General features: G+C 43.2%; 1 protein-coding gene across 1 annotated transcript in view; it reads right to left on the bottom strand.

Moving 5' to 3' along the window:
* Window positions 1-14,917, bottom strand: part of uvssa (UV-stimulated scaffold protein A) — a 50,789-nt gene that overhangs the window by 14,429 nt on the left and 21,443 nt on the right. The window contains exon 11 of the mRNA XM_079496851.1: window positions 3,370-3,496. Coding sequence (XP_079352977.1) covers window positions 3,370-3,496 — 127 coding nt within the window. The remainder of the gene's footprint in view (window positions 1-3,369; window positions 3,497-14,917) is intronic.

Here is a 14,917-nt window from a genome sequence, read left to right as displayed (position 1 = left end):
TACCCTCTATACTAGGTTGGGAATAGCCCAACTGGTTTTGCCTCTCCAACTTGAGACACGACGTGACTTGAGACACGAAAGTAAATGATGGCAGTGAAAAGAGCCAGAGTTCTGCTTCTAATGAATCTACTTCTGCTTATGATGTTTCAATGGTAGAGAAATCAAGGCCCTGAATTAGACATTTCAGTACAAACGCAGTGTGTGTGTGTGTGAGCTGGGGCACGCGCGTGTGTGTGGGGTGTAAATCTGGTCTCAGGGCTAATGTGCAGCGATAATGGGAGCTCATTAAGGAGGTTGCATTGTTAATTTGGCATGGCCCCTGAAAATCATTACCTAGCCCACTAATCACCCTGACACACACACACACACACACACACACACACACACACACACACACACACACACACACACACACACACACACACACACACACACACACACACACACACACACACACACACACACACACACACACACACACACACACACACACACACACACACACACACACACACACACACACACACGTCTGTTTTGGGAGCATCAGATACCATCTAATTACATTAGCGTAGAATTGATTCCTAACAGAAAGGAGGTGGGAGGAGGAAATAAGAATAGCGCAGCGCTAACAAGTAGAAAAGGTTCCTCAATCTATCAACACAGACTTGTGCTTCTGAACAGAGCTCTGTGTGCCTGCTTGGCGGCAGGTCAAAGGTCACCGCCACAGCGACACTCAAACATGGCTGACCCAGCAAAGCAATTAGGGCACTGGTTCTCAACGTGGTGTCCGGGGACCACCAGCGGTCCAAATTGAATGGACTCTTACGGGTCCAACCCTGCAACCCTTCCCGCTCACTCAGATCGGCCAACACAGGAAAGCTGTCTGAACCATCCCTAAAACGCCCGGGACAACGCTCCACAAGTTCCCAACGCTCCACAAGTTCTGTTCTGGCTCCCAAACTGTAGAACAAACTCCCCATTGCAGTCAGAACTGCACACTTGCTCCCAATTTTCCGCCTTAATCTGAAGACTCACCTCAACCTCACCCCCTAGCACTCACCTCTTCAGACTCCACTTCTGTCCCTAGCTCTTCACTCTCCCTGTACCCGTTCCTACCTGTACTACGACTGATGTTAGCGATTGACCAAGATACTGTATGTCTCTACCATGCAGACATGTGTTGGTCACTCGATCTCATGTTTTTGTTATTACTTTTTTGTTTTCTTGACCACAATGTGAAGAATGTCATTTAGATAGCATGTTATTTAATCAAATGCTAGGTTCATCGTTTATCTGGTATCCTATAGTTTCAATGTACAGATTGTTATTTTGATAGCATAATATTGTTTATTGGTTTACCTGGGATCCTAGTTTCTTAAGGCTCTACAACGTCTCTCTGCATTCAATTTCTATGTATGTGATTACCTTATACTTATTGTAAGGTGCACCAGATAAGAGCGTCTGCTAAATGCCTAAATTGTAAATTGTATGTGGGGAATATGGCTGACTTAGCAATAACCAAACTAATGTCCTTCATGGCGAGGGCAGATGGGAGCGGTGGTGCGCTGTTGCCCGGAGCACTGCAGGCCGGCTCCACAGCGACACAGACAACATTTCTAATGACAATGTGTCAATAGGAGATAAACAGGCTGCACTGTGCAGGACACACAGTAATAACACAGCCAATAGGCTGGTTAATGACGAGAACATTTGACCTGTGACCTAATCCCTACCGCCTGAAGCGCAGCTACGATGTGCAAAGCTAGCATACATTGGAGGGATTCAGAGCTATTACAATACCCATTTATTATACGTATAGCCTAGAACTGCCATAAGGTGCACGCACAGAAGGAAATAAATACATCTGTAGTCGTCATTTAACTCCAAGAGTGTACAAATGTTACCAAATGGACCCGCAGGACCACATTAACCATTTTCAACCTGTATCTTCATATAATTGGTCCTCACTAATGCTCATTAGTGGTGGGTGGAGATCTTATATCTCCAAAACGGTTACTTTTCAGGTAATGTAAAAAAGTGTGTTTCAATGGATCCAATGCAGTTATTATTTAGTCACAAGCTCTTGTTCATACTTTTCATTGGTTCAATATTTATGAACCCAAATATACCCACATTTGGAGATACAAGGTTCCTGTCAGACAGTAACGCTATGCTGTTAAACCACACATACAGGGAAACTGGAACAAGGTGAAGTTCACACATAGACATGAAAATGCTCAGATTGTTTCCGTTTAAGACTGAGGGCAATATATTGAATTCTCAAATGTGATAGAATGAGTGTTATGACAAATTCAATATAACTGGGGAAAAATAAATACATCTCCTCATCTCATCTTCCAACAGCGTAAAGGAACGCTTATTTTATGTCTCGCCATAGCCTAATCTAAGAAAACAGTAAAGCTGCAAAAAATAAAGACATAAAATAGAGAGTAAGAAAATGACTTGGGCGTTCTGGAGAAGAAAGAGTCTCCGTTTTTCTCCGTCTGCTTCACCTCAGCGTTGGTGGATTCTTGTTGCACAAACCCATCCGTTTCCTCAGCAGAAAACCGCTCGTGTTTCTTCCAACTAGCACCACACCAAGTGCAGGCACACGTACGCCCAAAACACACCCATGACTAATTAAAAGACCCATGTGTGCCTTGCGCCTTACAGCACGTGGCCACTCTTTATTTTCATAGGTTAAAGTTCAAACAATTTAACGGTTGCTAACTCCTGGCCAAGAGCATTCAAATAAATAATTTGGATCATGCATGTCTGTATAAACACACACACACACACACACACACACACACACACACACACACACACACACACACACACACACACACACACACACACACACACACACACACACACACACACACACACACACACACACACACACACACACACACACACACACACACACACACACACACACATCAGTGCTTGTCTAAATAAACCTATGCTAAACTATTTAAAACCTCTCTTCTATCCCTGCTCATTGCTGTGTGTGTGTGTGTGTGTGTGTGTGTATGTGTGTGTGTGTGTGTGTGTGTGTGTGTGTGTGTGTGTGCACGCGCGTGTTTGAAGTTGATCTCAGGATTTTAGGGGATTAAGTGTGCAGTGGGCTTTTATTAGTATTTATGCACGTGTCTTTGTATTTGAAGTGTGTGTGTATTCACGTGTGCCTTGTGAGTGCGTGTGTGTGTGTGTGTGTGTGTGTGTGTGTGTGTGTGTGTGTTTGTTTACATATATCTATGTTTCAAGTGGCTCTTTGTCTTTGAACTGAGAGTGTGTATGCCTGTGCATATGTGTGGGGCATGCGTGCATGTGTGAGCGTGTGTGTGTGTGTGTGGTCACACTGACCGTACTCCTCTCTGAGGTGTTCAGGAATGTGCGGTTCAAATCCCTCTTTTTCAGGAACCTCTTCAAAGTCATCATCATCTTCATCATCATCATCCTCATCATCACCCTCTACGGCAGAGGCCTTCATCTGAGGAAGAGGAGGCAGAATATGGTGGAAGATCTTAGTGATCAAACATATATATATATATACACATGGATGGATATCTGACAGACATAATTACAACTTAGACTTAGTTGACCAGGGTACCCCAGTGCACTATTCTAGGTCCACCTTTTTCCCCCCTCCATAACAAATCTCCACTCACCGTCACCAATAGCTGATCTACAACTCATTACGTGTGGCATGGTGTTACATTTCAATTAGGGTTTAGCCAATGTGCGAACTTCCCAACTGCCCACACCAGTTTGCATGTATTAGCTTGAGACCCGTGGTTCTCAAAAGTTGGGGTCCGGGGACGCCCAGGTGTCCCTCGGACCCCACTTGTGTCAACGATATAGACACACATATCGTTGCTATCGGGCAGAAACGTTGTATCTCCATATTTCAACTTTTCAAGTTTTCTTTCCGTAAATGAATGCCCTACTTCATCACACTACAGACTACAGTGTCACACAAAACAGTGTTGTAAAGTACATTTACTCAAGTACTGCACTTAAGCACAATTTTGAGGTACTTTTACTTTACTGGAGTATCTCCCATTTCCAATACTTTTACTTCTACTGCACTACATCTCAGAGACAAATATTCTACTTTTTACTCCACTACAATCATTTGAAAACTTTAGTTACTAGTTTCTCTGTAGATTTTAATTATTATTACAAAACATAAATTACACACTTCCGCCATATATAGATTTTAAAATAGTGAGCTTGTAATGTACATCTGCTATATTTAAAAGTTGTAAAACATTTGAAAACTTGTGAAATGAGACATTCATAATGAGTATTTTCTACTTTTTACTCAATTAAATTTAGAATTGTACTTATATCGGCTATTTAAGGTTTCCACTAACGACAGAGAGGACATCTGACATCGGTCGGGCTCTAGACACACTGTCACGTCCACATCCTCATCTCTCTCTATCTCTTTCTCTCCATTCTCAGTGGTGTGGTGTCATCGTTTCTGCTCAGGGGAGAGCACGATGTGTGTATTGGCGCGTCTGCAATCACGCGCACGTGCGTGCGTGTGTGTGTGAGTGCATGTGCATGTGCAGGCGCGCGTGATGAGCTGCTATCAGCACTAAGCAGAATTTATGGTTTTTAATTTTCTGGTGAGGTAGTTAACCATTGGTTGGGCTACAATGCAGAACACAATACTCCTATACACACAGGGGTCATTTTCAGTGTGTGTGTGTGTGTGTGTGTGTGTGTGTGTTTGTGTGCGCTTGCGTGTGCGCGTTTGCACTGCTATGTCCTTCATTGCAGAGGGCATACAGCTAGTACCGATACACACCACACACACACACACACACAGTTGCACGCGCGTGCATGCTCAAGCTATTTTTCCTGCTAGATGAAAATGGACTTGTTCCATAGGAATCCTCCTCAGTGCTCTATAGCAGTGTAATCATCACACTGATTAGCTTTATGAGCGGCTGTAAAACCCAACACTAAGCCCTCACTGCTCACCGCCGCTTTTTCATTAACATATAAGACCACTGAGTGTGCGTGCGTGCGTGCGTGCGTGCGTGCGTGCGTGCGTGCGTGCGTGCGTGCGTGCGTGCGTGCGTGCGTGCGTGCGTGCGTGCGTGCGTGTGCGTGTATTACTATACTTGTGATGGGAAGGCCAAATGTTGAGAAATACACATTGCTCCGTGTTTTAGATATATTGGATTAGGAAAAGATTAACGTTGTTGGATGGATTACACATTTAGACGACATGTTTAGGGATTGGGGTATTCCCTACTTTATACATAGGTTAGGGTTAGTGCTGCGATGTGACACACCGGAACATAGCAGCTCTACAAGCGTCTGAGATGCAATTTTTCAGCTATTTCCAATGCGGTCCTAAAATGTTGATGTCCTCACAAGTACAGTAATACAAACCTGTGTGTGTGTGTGTGTGAGCTTGATTGTGTGCGTAAACTACAGCATCGCTGATACAGGACACTAGAATTGTATAATTAGTGTATATTACAGATTAGAGGTATGGCTCTCACTGACACACACACGCACAGTTGCGTGTGCGCGTGTGCGCACACACACACACACACACACACACACACACACACACACACACACACACACACACACACACACACACACACACACACACACACACACACACACACACACACACACACACACACACACACACACACACACACACACACACACACACGCGCGCGCGCGCGCGCGCTGGGGTGGGATGGTAATGAAGTCAGAGTGTAAAATCAGTCACCCGTGTCACAACCCTGCATTGCTAGACGGACAGCAAGACACACACACCCTCCCACCCTCCCACCCACACACAGTCACACACCCACAGTCACACACCCACACACACACACACACACACACACTTCTCTCTCCCTCTCTCTCCATTGAGCACACATATAGGACAATTAGTTCATAGTACAATCTTCTCTATTAAATTAACGCGCAATTAAACGGTTTAAGCTCGCTGCTCGCCGCAGCAAAATCATGAGTGTTAATTTAACTCTTGGGGCTGGGCTGGTATGAACAGGTTTAGTACATGAAGGTGTAATTTGCTTCACAATTAAGACGATGGCGAAAACACAACATTAGCTAAAGTAACCCTGGGTTCCCTATTTTTGGCAAGTTATGCTAAAAACTGTAGTGAAAAATTTAGCGATGTCCCGGTCACGTTTTTTGGCTCCCGGTCCGATTCCGATCATTTGATTTTGAGCATCAGCCGATACCGATTTTCCCCGATCCGATATTTATATTTTATAGAACACGTTTTTCCCATATCACAATAGTACAATATCCCAAATCACAGACAATTTCCAGTCTAATATCATATGGATATAATATTGATACTAGGGTAGGGATTTCACGATCACGTTTTTTGGCTCCCAATCCGATTCTGATAATTTGAAAATGACGTGATCAGCCCCGATTTCCGATCACCCGATCCGATTGGGACAACCCTATCAAAATATATCTTCTAAAACGGTTAGTCCCAATACTTGATTCTGATTGGCTGGTTACCGTCAAGTGACCGTTGTAAATCTCACCGATAACCCACACCTTCAATCACTTTATATCATTCCCACCGGGTATTTTACAATGGCTGGAGGGTAGAAGACCCTCCGCTCCGCGTCGGGTCTGCCTACGCCCCCAGCCATTGTAAAATACCCGGTAACCTGAGACCTCTCGTGGCTTATTGCTTAAATATCAAATTGTTCACAATTTGTCTCACACACACACACACACACACACACACACACACACACACACACACACACACACACACACACACACACACACACACACACACACACACACACACACACACACACACACACACACACACACACACATAATAATAATTGCTAATTTAATCAGATCAATAATGAGTGGAATAAGTTTTCCAAAATTACCGTATGCGTATTACAGGGCAAGGCTATCTGCAAGAGAACCTCCAAATATTGAGGTAAGATTTCTGCAATGGGAAGCTGTAAAAACTAAAAACAAAGCCGCTATCTCTACAAATTCTCCTTCTAATGTAAAGAGATTTTTACAAATAGCCTGGCTGAACACAGGAGCCCACTGCTATAGAGGAGCGTATCGGTTTCAGAGGAAGGAAAGCAGAGTGCGTGATGGTAAATGAAACCAGATTTACTAGGTTTAAACACCTTCCAAACCCTCTCCATTACTCTGCGTTGCTAAGGCTCCTACACTTATTTCACAGTCTCTCTCACACACACACACACACACACACACACACACACACACACACACACACACACACACACACACACACACACACACACAGAGAGAGATAGTCTGTTTAGTTTTTCTTCTATTGTAATCCCAGGGCCAGTTTTATTTGGTTCTGATCAACGACCTACGACTCAGGACTGATCGCCCTGCGGTGCAAAAAACCTGCCCTAACGTCATCGCTTTTCCCCCCGCTCACCCACTTTTGTCTCTAATTCACCTTAATTCAGCCTGGATAACATCAAGGCCTGTCGGTGCAGCCTGGCAGAGCTGTAAGTCTCACCGTACCGGGGCAGAATTAACTTTCCCCCAGAAACATTTTGCTGACAGGGCGCGCGGCTAAAATATGGCCCCCATTCTGCTGCCGAGTTGTGTCTGCGGGCCTACTTTGCATTTAAACACAACTTTGGTTTATTCTCCAGGGGGGAGATCCTTCCTTCCACACGCAGTAACAGAGTTCCCCCGAGGAGATAAAAAACGGGTTCTTTAACAGAAACTAAAGGAATGGAGAGTGCAAGATAAATTAGAAGCAGTGGTTTAAGTAAAGCAGTGGCTATGTGTTATTGTAACGAGGTAAAAAACACACGGCCAAAGATAAATAGGACATATTTGAACAGAAATAAAACAAACTAAAGGATACAGCAGTTCTTCAACAGAAAATAGAGTGACAAAGACAATAGCGTTGTTTCCATAAAGCAAGTCCATGTGCCACTTTCTGTGATGGCTATCTCAGCTCTATTACATCCTAACCTGTGTACGGAAAACTGATTCACCGATTAATTAAAAAAAAAAGAAAAGTCTATTGAAAAGGAAAATCGTGAAGAACAGAGATAAGTACCTCTTTAAACAATAAAACAACGACAAAGATTCAAAAAGGGTTTTTCAGTTAAGAGAGAGTTTTGTAAATCTACTGGGGTAAAAACTGTTATGGTAGCTAAACTTCAACTTTTCTTGTTTGGATTTTACTATTTTACCTTTTCTATCTAGTTCCATTTATTTTATCTCTGGAACTTAATTGAATAAGTGATATTATACATTTTGTGGTTAATTAAAACAACATGTAGTTTGTTAAAATGTCTCCCTGTCTCTCCAGCTGTTGAATAAAAATAAATTTCATTTTCGGGTGGGTTGTCAATTTTATCCAATCAGGATAGTATAGGTAGTAATAGTACCCATTTATCAATTATAGTGTCCCAGATTGTTTCCATTTTATCTGCTCATTTCTTTGTTCATTAACACGTTAAAAACTGAGTTACACTCTCTCCACTTTCATCTCTCTACCTACAGAACAGACAGTTGTACCTTATATCTTGTCAAGAAATTGTTAAATCAAACTCCCACCCTGGAACCCTTTCACGGACCCCTGGGTCCGTGAAACACTATTTTGGACAGAGACGGGGAAGATATACGACTAAGGTCTTGGGCCAGATTCAAACCTAGAGCCCACATTTACACCAACATTAAAGTGCTATCTCCATCTCATTATGCTGTATGGATGGACTCATTTATATGAGTTCTAGCTATCTTGCATTGTGTACATGGTGATCTGATCTCATTTTTCACACAGGTGAAGCGGTGGCAAGACAGTGTATAATAATTAGGCCTGCCACAATTATTACTAAATAATCAGCTGATTGCAATTATTTGAGATAATATAAAAGATATTACATAATCGTCAGACTTTTTTCCGTTCACCTGTATGAATTAATGTGTTGGGGGGGAAATGCTGACAATATCAGATCTACAAGGCGATTCGTTTTTAGCTTGTAGATCTGGCATTGTAACCATTTTTGAAAGTATAAAATGATTAAATGCATGGCCTGTGGCCATAGCAGCCATTAGTCATTAGTGGTACTGTACCAGTCGTCATCAGTAATGCATTTGTATATTCAAGTTATTTGTCATATATGCCCTGTGCAGTTTACAAAGCCTAAAAGGCAAACACAAATGTCATGTTGCTTTATATGTTCCAATGTCCAATGCCAAAAACACAATGAAATATCTAATTGCAATTACACTACAATTAATAGTCAACTACAATTTGATGATGGTGACAACCCTACTATATGACAACAAAAAACGATATGGCAGGTGAAGGGTTAACACTCCGATTGCCTGGGGTCCCGGTTATTTAATCCATTAAATCATAGCGCCCAATCGATTTATAGCAACGGAGCAATTTTATCGACGGACCGGAAGTTATACCGGATGTGGCTGGAGCAGCTAAATGTAGCCAAAACACTCTAAAGGCGATCGACAACAACGGGAGGCATGATTAAATCTAACACGACTAGCGACTGGACAGCGGGGGGGCCGTCTATCACAGGATCTTTTCTTAGAATTTGACGGGATGATTTAGATCGCGAGTTAACGTTTTAAGATTGTCGTTGTCGGCTAAACAGGGGGGGAACATTTTCGATGACGTCCCACTGTTGTGCAACATCGAGGATTGCGCAACAGGCGCTCCTAGGCTGTGGAGCGGTTTTCATATCAATAAACTTCGTCTTTTGGATAAAACTTTGTCCTGGGTGCTGGGTGTTACTAATAGAAAGGACAGTGAACTTCGTCCTGGGCGATTGGGGTGTTAATGCATAGCCAGCAGTTACATTTTGTTACTTTGTCATCTTCCGTCATTATGGTTTTACTGTGTATAGTCTGTATACTGTATATAGTAGATTGTCGCTGTCGGGCAGAAACCTTATATGCCGAGACCTGGACACTCACTCACAGCACAGCAGGAAAAGACCCTCTACACAAGAATGGTACGGATGACACTTGATGTCATACCGATTCTGATGTCACATAGGCGGAGCACATCAGAAACGTGGACCTCTGCGGAGGCCTCCCGCGGGTCTCGGACAAGGTCAGAGAGAGAGAGAGAAGGATGAGGCTGGCAGGGCACTGCGTCAGACGGAAGTGGCAGCGAGCAAGCTGATACTGTACGAGCCAACCCAAGGCACAGCCAGCAGGGGAAAGAGGGAACATGCTAAGAATGTTGCAACGTGTTGTTGGCTTGGGAAATCTTCTGTTATGGGGGATCCCCGGCAAAAATGGGGGCCAACGTAAAAGGACTCTCCAAAATCAGTGTCCAAAACCAGGCATCCGTCGAGGGCCGAGGCTCCAGCGAGCACTTTCACTACAATACCATCAATGGGTACAAGGTTGATAATGCAAAAAATCGCTTCCTATTACAGCGTAATTACAGCGTGCTCAGCGTGCTGTGAGAGTCCAAGTAGAGCTTATATCACTGCTCGCTCTGTGTTGTCTCCAGTCATACCCCAATCCCCCCCACCCATCCCGTCATTGGCTCCCCCCTCCCATCCTGCCCCTTGGCTTCACAGCTTAACTAAGTCTCTTATCCCTTTAAAAAATGATTCGGGGGGGCAGCGCCCCGGACAAGTGGTCTCTGACTTCATTTGTCTCTTGGCAAGTTTGATGGCCGTGCGTTTAAAAACCCATTCAATCTTATAAACCAAAAATTAAATGTAGTCGGCTGTGATGGGCGCGCGCTGCATCTGCTATTTATATGCTAATGTACTCGCTGCGCTGCCAAGGTCTGGCAAATTATTACTGCACACCCATAAGTCAGGTGTGTGTGCGTGTGCATGTGTGTGTGTGCATGTGTGTGTGTGTGTGTGTGTGTGTGTAGGATTAACCATCACGCACTAAGAGGAAGAGAGAGGACATTAAAGCGCAGGAGAGAGAGCAGGATGTGAGACGAAGAGAGGAGAGAAGAGGTGAGGAGAGGAGGAGAGATGACAAGGAGGTGAAAAGGCTTTAGAATTGTCTCTGTTCGTAACTTAATACACCTCTGCACCTGACCAAACACACGCACACGCACACACACACACATGCGCGCACACACACACACAGTCACACACGCGCACGCACCCACACATCCCTTCATTCTAAGTGACAACAGTCGATCATTTCATTCCATTGTGAATGCTATAATGCAGCCATTATGTAAAGAAGTGTAGCTACTAGGCCAGAGGAAGACACGCACCCACATAGGAACACAGAACAGTCTAACTTAATGAATACATTACACACACACACGCACGCACACACGCACGCACGCACGCACACACATGCACAGTGTATTGGATACTGCAAAGCTCTAAAATGATAGGAATTTAGATAAAAACTAGAAATGACTGGGGCGCCTGCTGGCCTAGTGGTCCAGGTGCATGCCACATATAGGCTCTGGCCTGACATGCGTTGCGTGTTCGAGTCCCGTTCATGACGACCTTTGCTGCATCTCTCCCCTTCTCTCTCTCCTTCTTTCCTGTCAGTCTTCACTTGAAACTATCAAAGGCAGAAAAGCCACAAACAAATCTTAAGTAAAAAATCAGTAAGTTTGTTTTTGCCCCCAATCAACCGGAATAAACCGGAGTTCAGCAATAGCATAGCTGGTACTCAAATAATACAATGAGTCGATCTGTTCAGGTGATACATAGACTGGTATTGATTCACAAGTTCACAACACAGCCTTCATCATGTTGCGGCGTTCAGAGTATGGGTTTTTATGCCGTTCAGGCTATGGGTTTTATCGGTAAGTCTCCCATTAGAGGCAGTGTAGATCAGCTCTGCAAGCTGATAAAAATAACTTGTTTGCTGAAAACTCACAATACCATTGATAAACCTTGGCATTTAGTTAAGCAATTTGCAGCAAGCAGCCGTTGCTCAACATTAAAATGAACATGGGAAGCTGTCACAAGAAAAATGTATTTGTTTAATTTCGCATGAATGTTAGTTTTTTTTTTGCAAAGGTTCTTTTAGGCCCAAACCACGCCAATGATTCGCCATGCAATTCCTTGCAACCAAACGGTTGAGAGTAGTTGCATGTAACCAATATCCCCAATGGCAGTTGCAAGGAGTTGCATTGATGTGACATGTCCTTATAAGGATCCCTGGCTAATAAGACGTATATGCCTGAAAAACATTATACTTGCCCTCTATAACGAACATTTGAAAAAAAATCACACCCGTGTGAAGTGAGGGGCGCTCTTATCATCGTACATCATCATGATGATATTGCCTATTTACACATATGACGTAAATTCTCTATTCATTGTCAATGGGAATTTAATGTTTGTGTAGGATGAAAATAGACGATTTTGCTCAGACACATGACGTAAATTCTCCATTCATTGTCAATGGGAATTGAATGTTTGTATAATACGAGAATTACACTAATATCTGAATATAGGACACCTTCAATATTTTAAATGTCTTAAAGGTCTTATGTCGGTGTTGTCCGTCGGCCAATGAGGGATTGGCTGATGACGTAACTAAGGTATGTTTGGTGATTGGCTAGGTATCGTAACTAAGGTATGTTTGGTGATCGGATGTGTTATCGGATCTGGTCACTTGCAATCGGTAGTGTGAATGACCGGGCCAAAAGATCGGATTTGAATCGGATTTGACTTGATGTGACTGCAGTCTAAAGCTAAGTGACTCTCGCTCTCTCTCTCTCTCGCTACACAGTATATATATATATATATATATATATATATATATATATATATAGATAGATATAGATATAGATATTAACCCTTTAAGTATATTCCATATAACCCTATGAATATATTCCATTCCTGGTGTCTCAGTGTGTCTCTAGGGAGCAGTCAGGTTGGATGACACTCTAAGTGACATCTCTATTGTACTAACGTAGCCTGGCAGCTCTATTAGCTAGCCACACGTCTCTGTCGCCCTTTCAATCAACTGACCTATCATTGTCCGTCTGCGGCTGCTGCCACATCCACACATCAACCGTACAACCACAGCCTCAGTTACACTTAGCTGTGTGCCGGACTTGTGCTCAGTAAATGAATAGCAGATCTATAGGCTCACAACGTGTCACGGATGTGACGCACTATGAGCTTGTATATCTGCTATTTATGGCATGCAACACCAACGTGCAACTAAGTATAAATCAGGCTTACTACTAGGGCTGGATTTGCAGGGGGGATGTTAGCGCGGAGACAGGGTAGCTTTAGGATATGTATTCTGCCTGCTCTGTTTGATATTTATGTTTGAAAACATCACAATTTAACTTAGAAATGTATTAAAATGTATTAAAAAACTAAGTAATTTGGGGCAAATCCACAAAATGTTTAGAACATAAAACCCCAAAACAATCCAAATATGTATTTATTTTTAAACAAAATCCTAATTTTTTATGTGAACTTGTAGATTTTTTTTTTTTGCTATATCGTATGACAAAGTAAATAGGGCTGAAGTGGTTAAGAAAATTGAACCCTGAAAACTAGAATGGAGAAAAGGGAGTCCCATTTAAATCAACTGTCTTCTGCTCCAATTCTGCCAAACTGGGAGCCAGTCAGTGCCTGATCCCCACAGAGAACAAATGGATCCAAACGGCAGTCTTATTCAAATCAGGCCATTGGCTCCGTTGTGTGACCTTATTGCTTTAGAGTGGAATGAGAGAAGAGTAGCGTTGCCACTTTCTAAAACACTGCCACAACAATTCCCGATGTGAGTTACCGGAAATTTGTCAAAACTGATATTTAGAACCAAAGACTGACGTATAACCAAATAATTACTTTTTTTATAATCGACTAAATCGTTTAGTCTGATTAACCACTTGGTGGTGTAGAAAACAAACTTGTCTATCTTAGCCATATACCTTATGGATAATCTACTGTTTTCCCCACTGGTTTGTTGTTCTTATTTTACTCAACTCCATCAAAACAATCTGGTGACCTCCTTCTGGGTCCGGACCCACTAGTTGAGAAATGGCCTTCTTCTGGGTCCGGACCCACTAGTTGAGAAATGACCTCCTTCTGGGTCCGGACCCACTAGTTGAGAAATGACCTCCTTCTGGGTCCGGACCCACTAGTTGAGAAATGACCTCCTTCTGGGTCCGGACCCACTAGTTGAGAAATGACCTCCTTCTGGGTCCGGACCCACTAGTTGAGAAATGACCTCCTTCTGGGTCCGGACCCACTAGTTGAGAAATGACCTCCTTCTGGGTCCGGACCCACTAGTTGAGAAATGACCTCCTTCTGGGTCCGGACCCACTAGTTGAGAAATGACCTCCTTCTGGGTCCGGACCCACTAGTTGAGAAATGACCTCCTTCTGGGTCCGGACCCACTAGTTGAGAAATGACCTCCTTCTGGGTCCGGACCCACTAGTTGAGAAATGACCTCCTTCTGGGTCCGGACCCACTAGTTGACCTCCTTCTGGGTCCGGACCCACTAGTTGAGAAATGACAAAGAGCCACTTTCAAATCAGGTTACAGTATGAGCCCAAAATGAAGTTATGGGTGTTTTCATGTGCAGACTGATATGGAACGCTGTCTGTCCTCATTAAACGTAAACATATTGACTTAGAGGTAGTTTATTGTATGTGAAAATGTTTGGTTAAAACAAAATTAGACTTCTCTAATCACTATTAAACATATCTTTGTGAGTGTGGGAGGCTGACACTGGTGTTAAAATCAAGCAGGCACTGGAAATGCATTTATTTTGTATCTTAACAGTTAATAAATACAGTTTCAGACGAAGTGCGGTTGCTTTACAAAAGGCGCTAGGAAGACCCTTCAGCATTATTTTTTTCCCAACATTCCTTCCTTCCGTACAGAAAAACTATTATTACAGCAGAGCTTCAACGGGTGTC

This window comes from Electrona antarctica (genome assembly GCF_951216825.1).
Source record: "Electrona antarctica genome assembly, chromosome: 1".
Taxonomy (NCBI): domain Eukaryota; kingdom Metazoa; phylum Chordata; class Actinopteri; order Myctophiformes; family Myctophidae; genus Electrona; species Electrona antarctica.
This window is presented reverse-complemented; position numbering and strand designations above follow the sequence as displayed.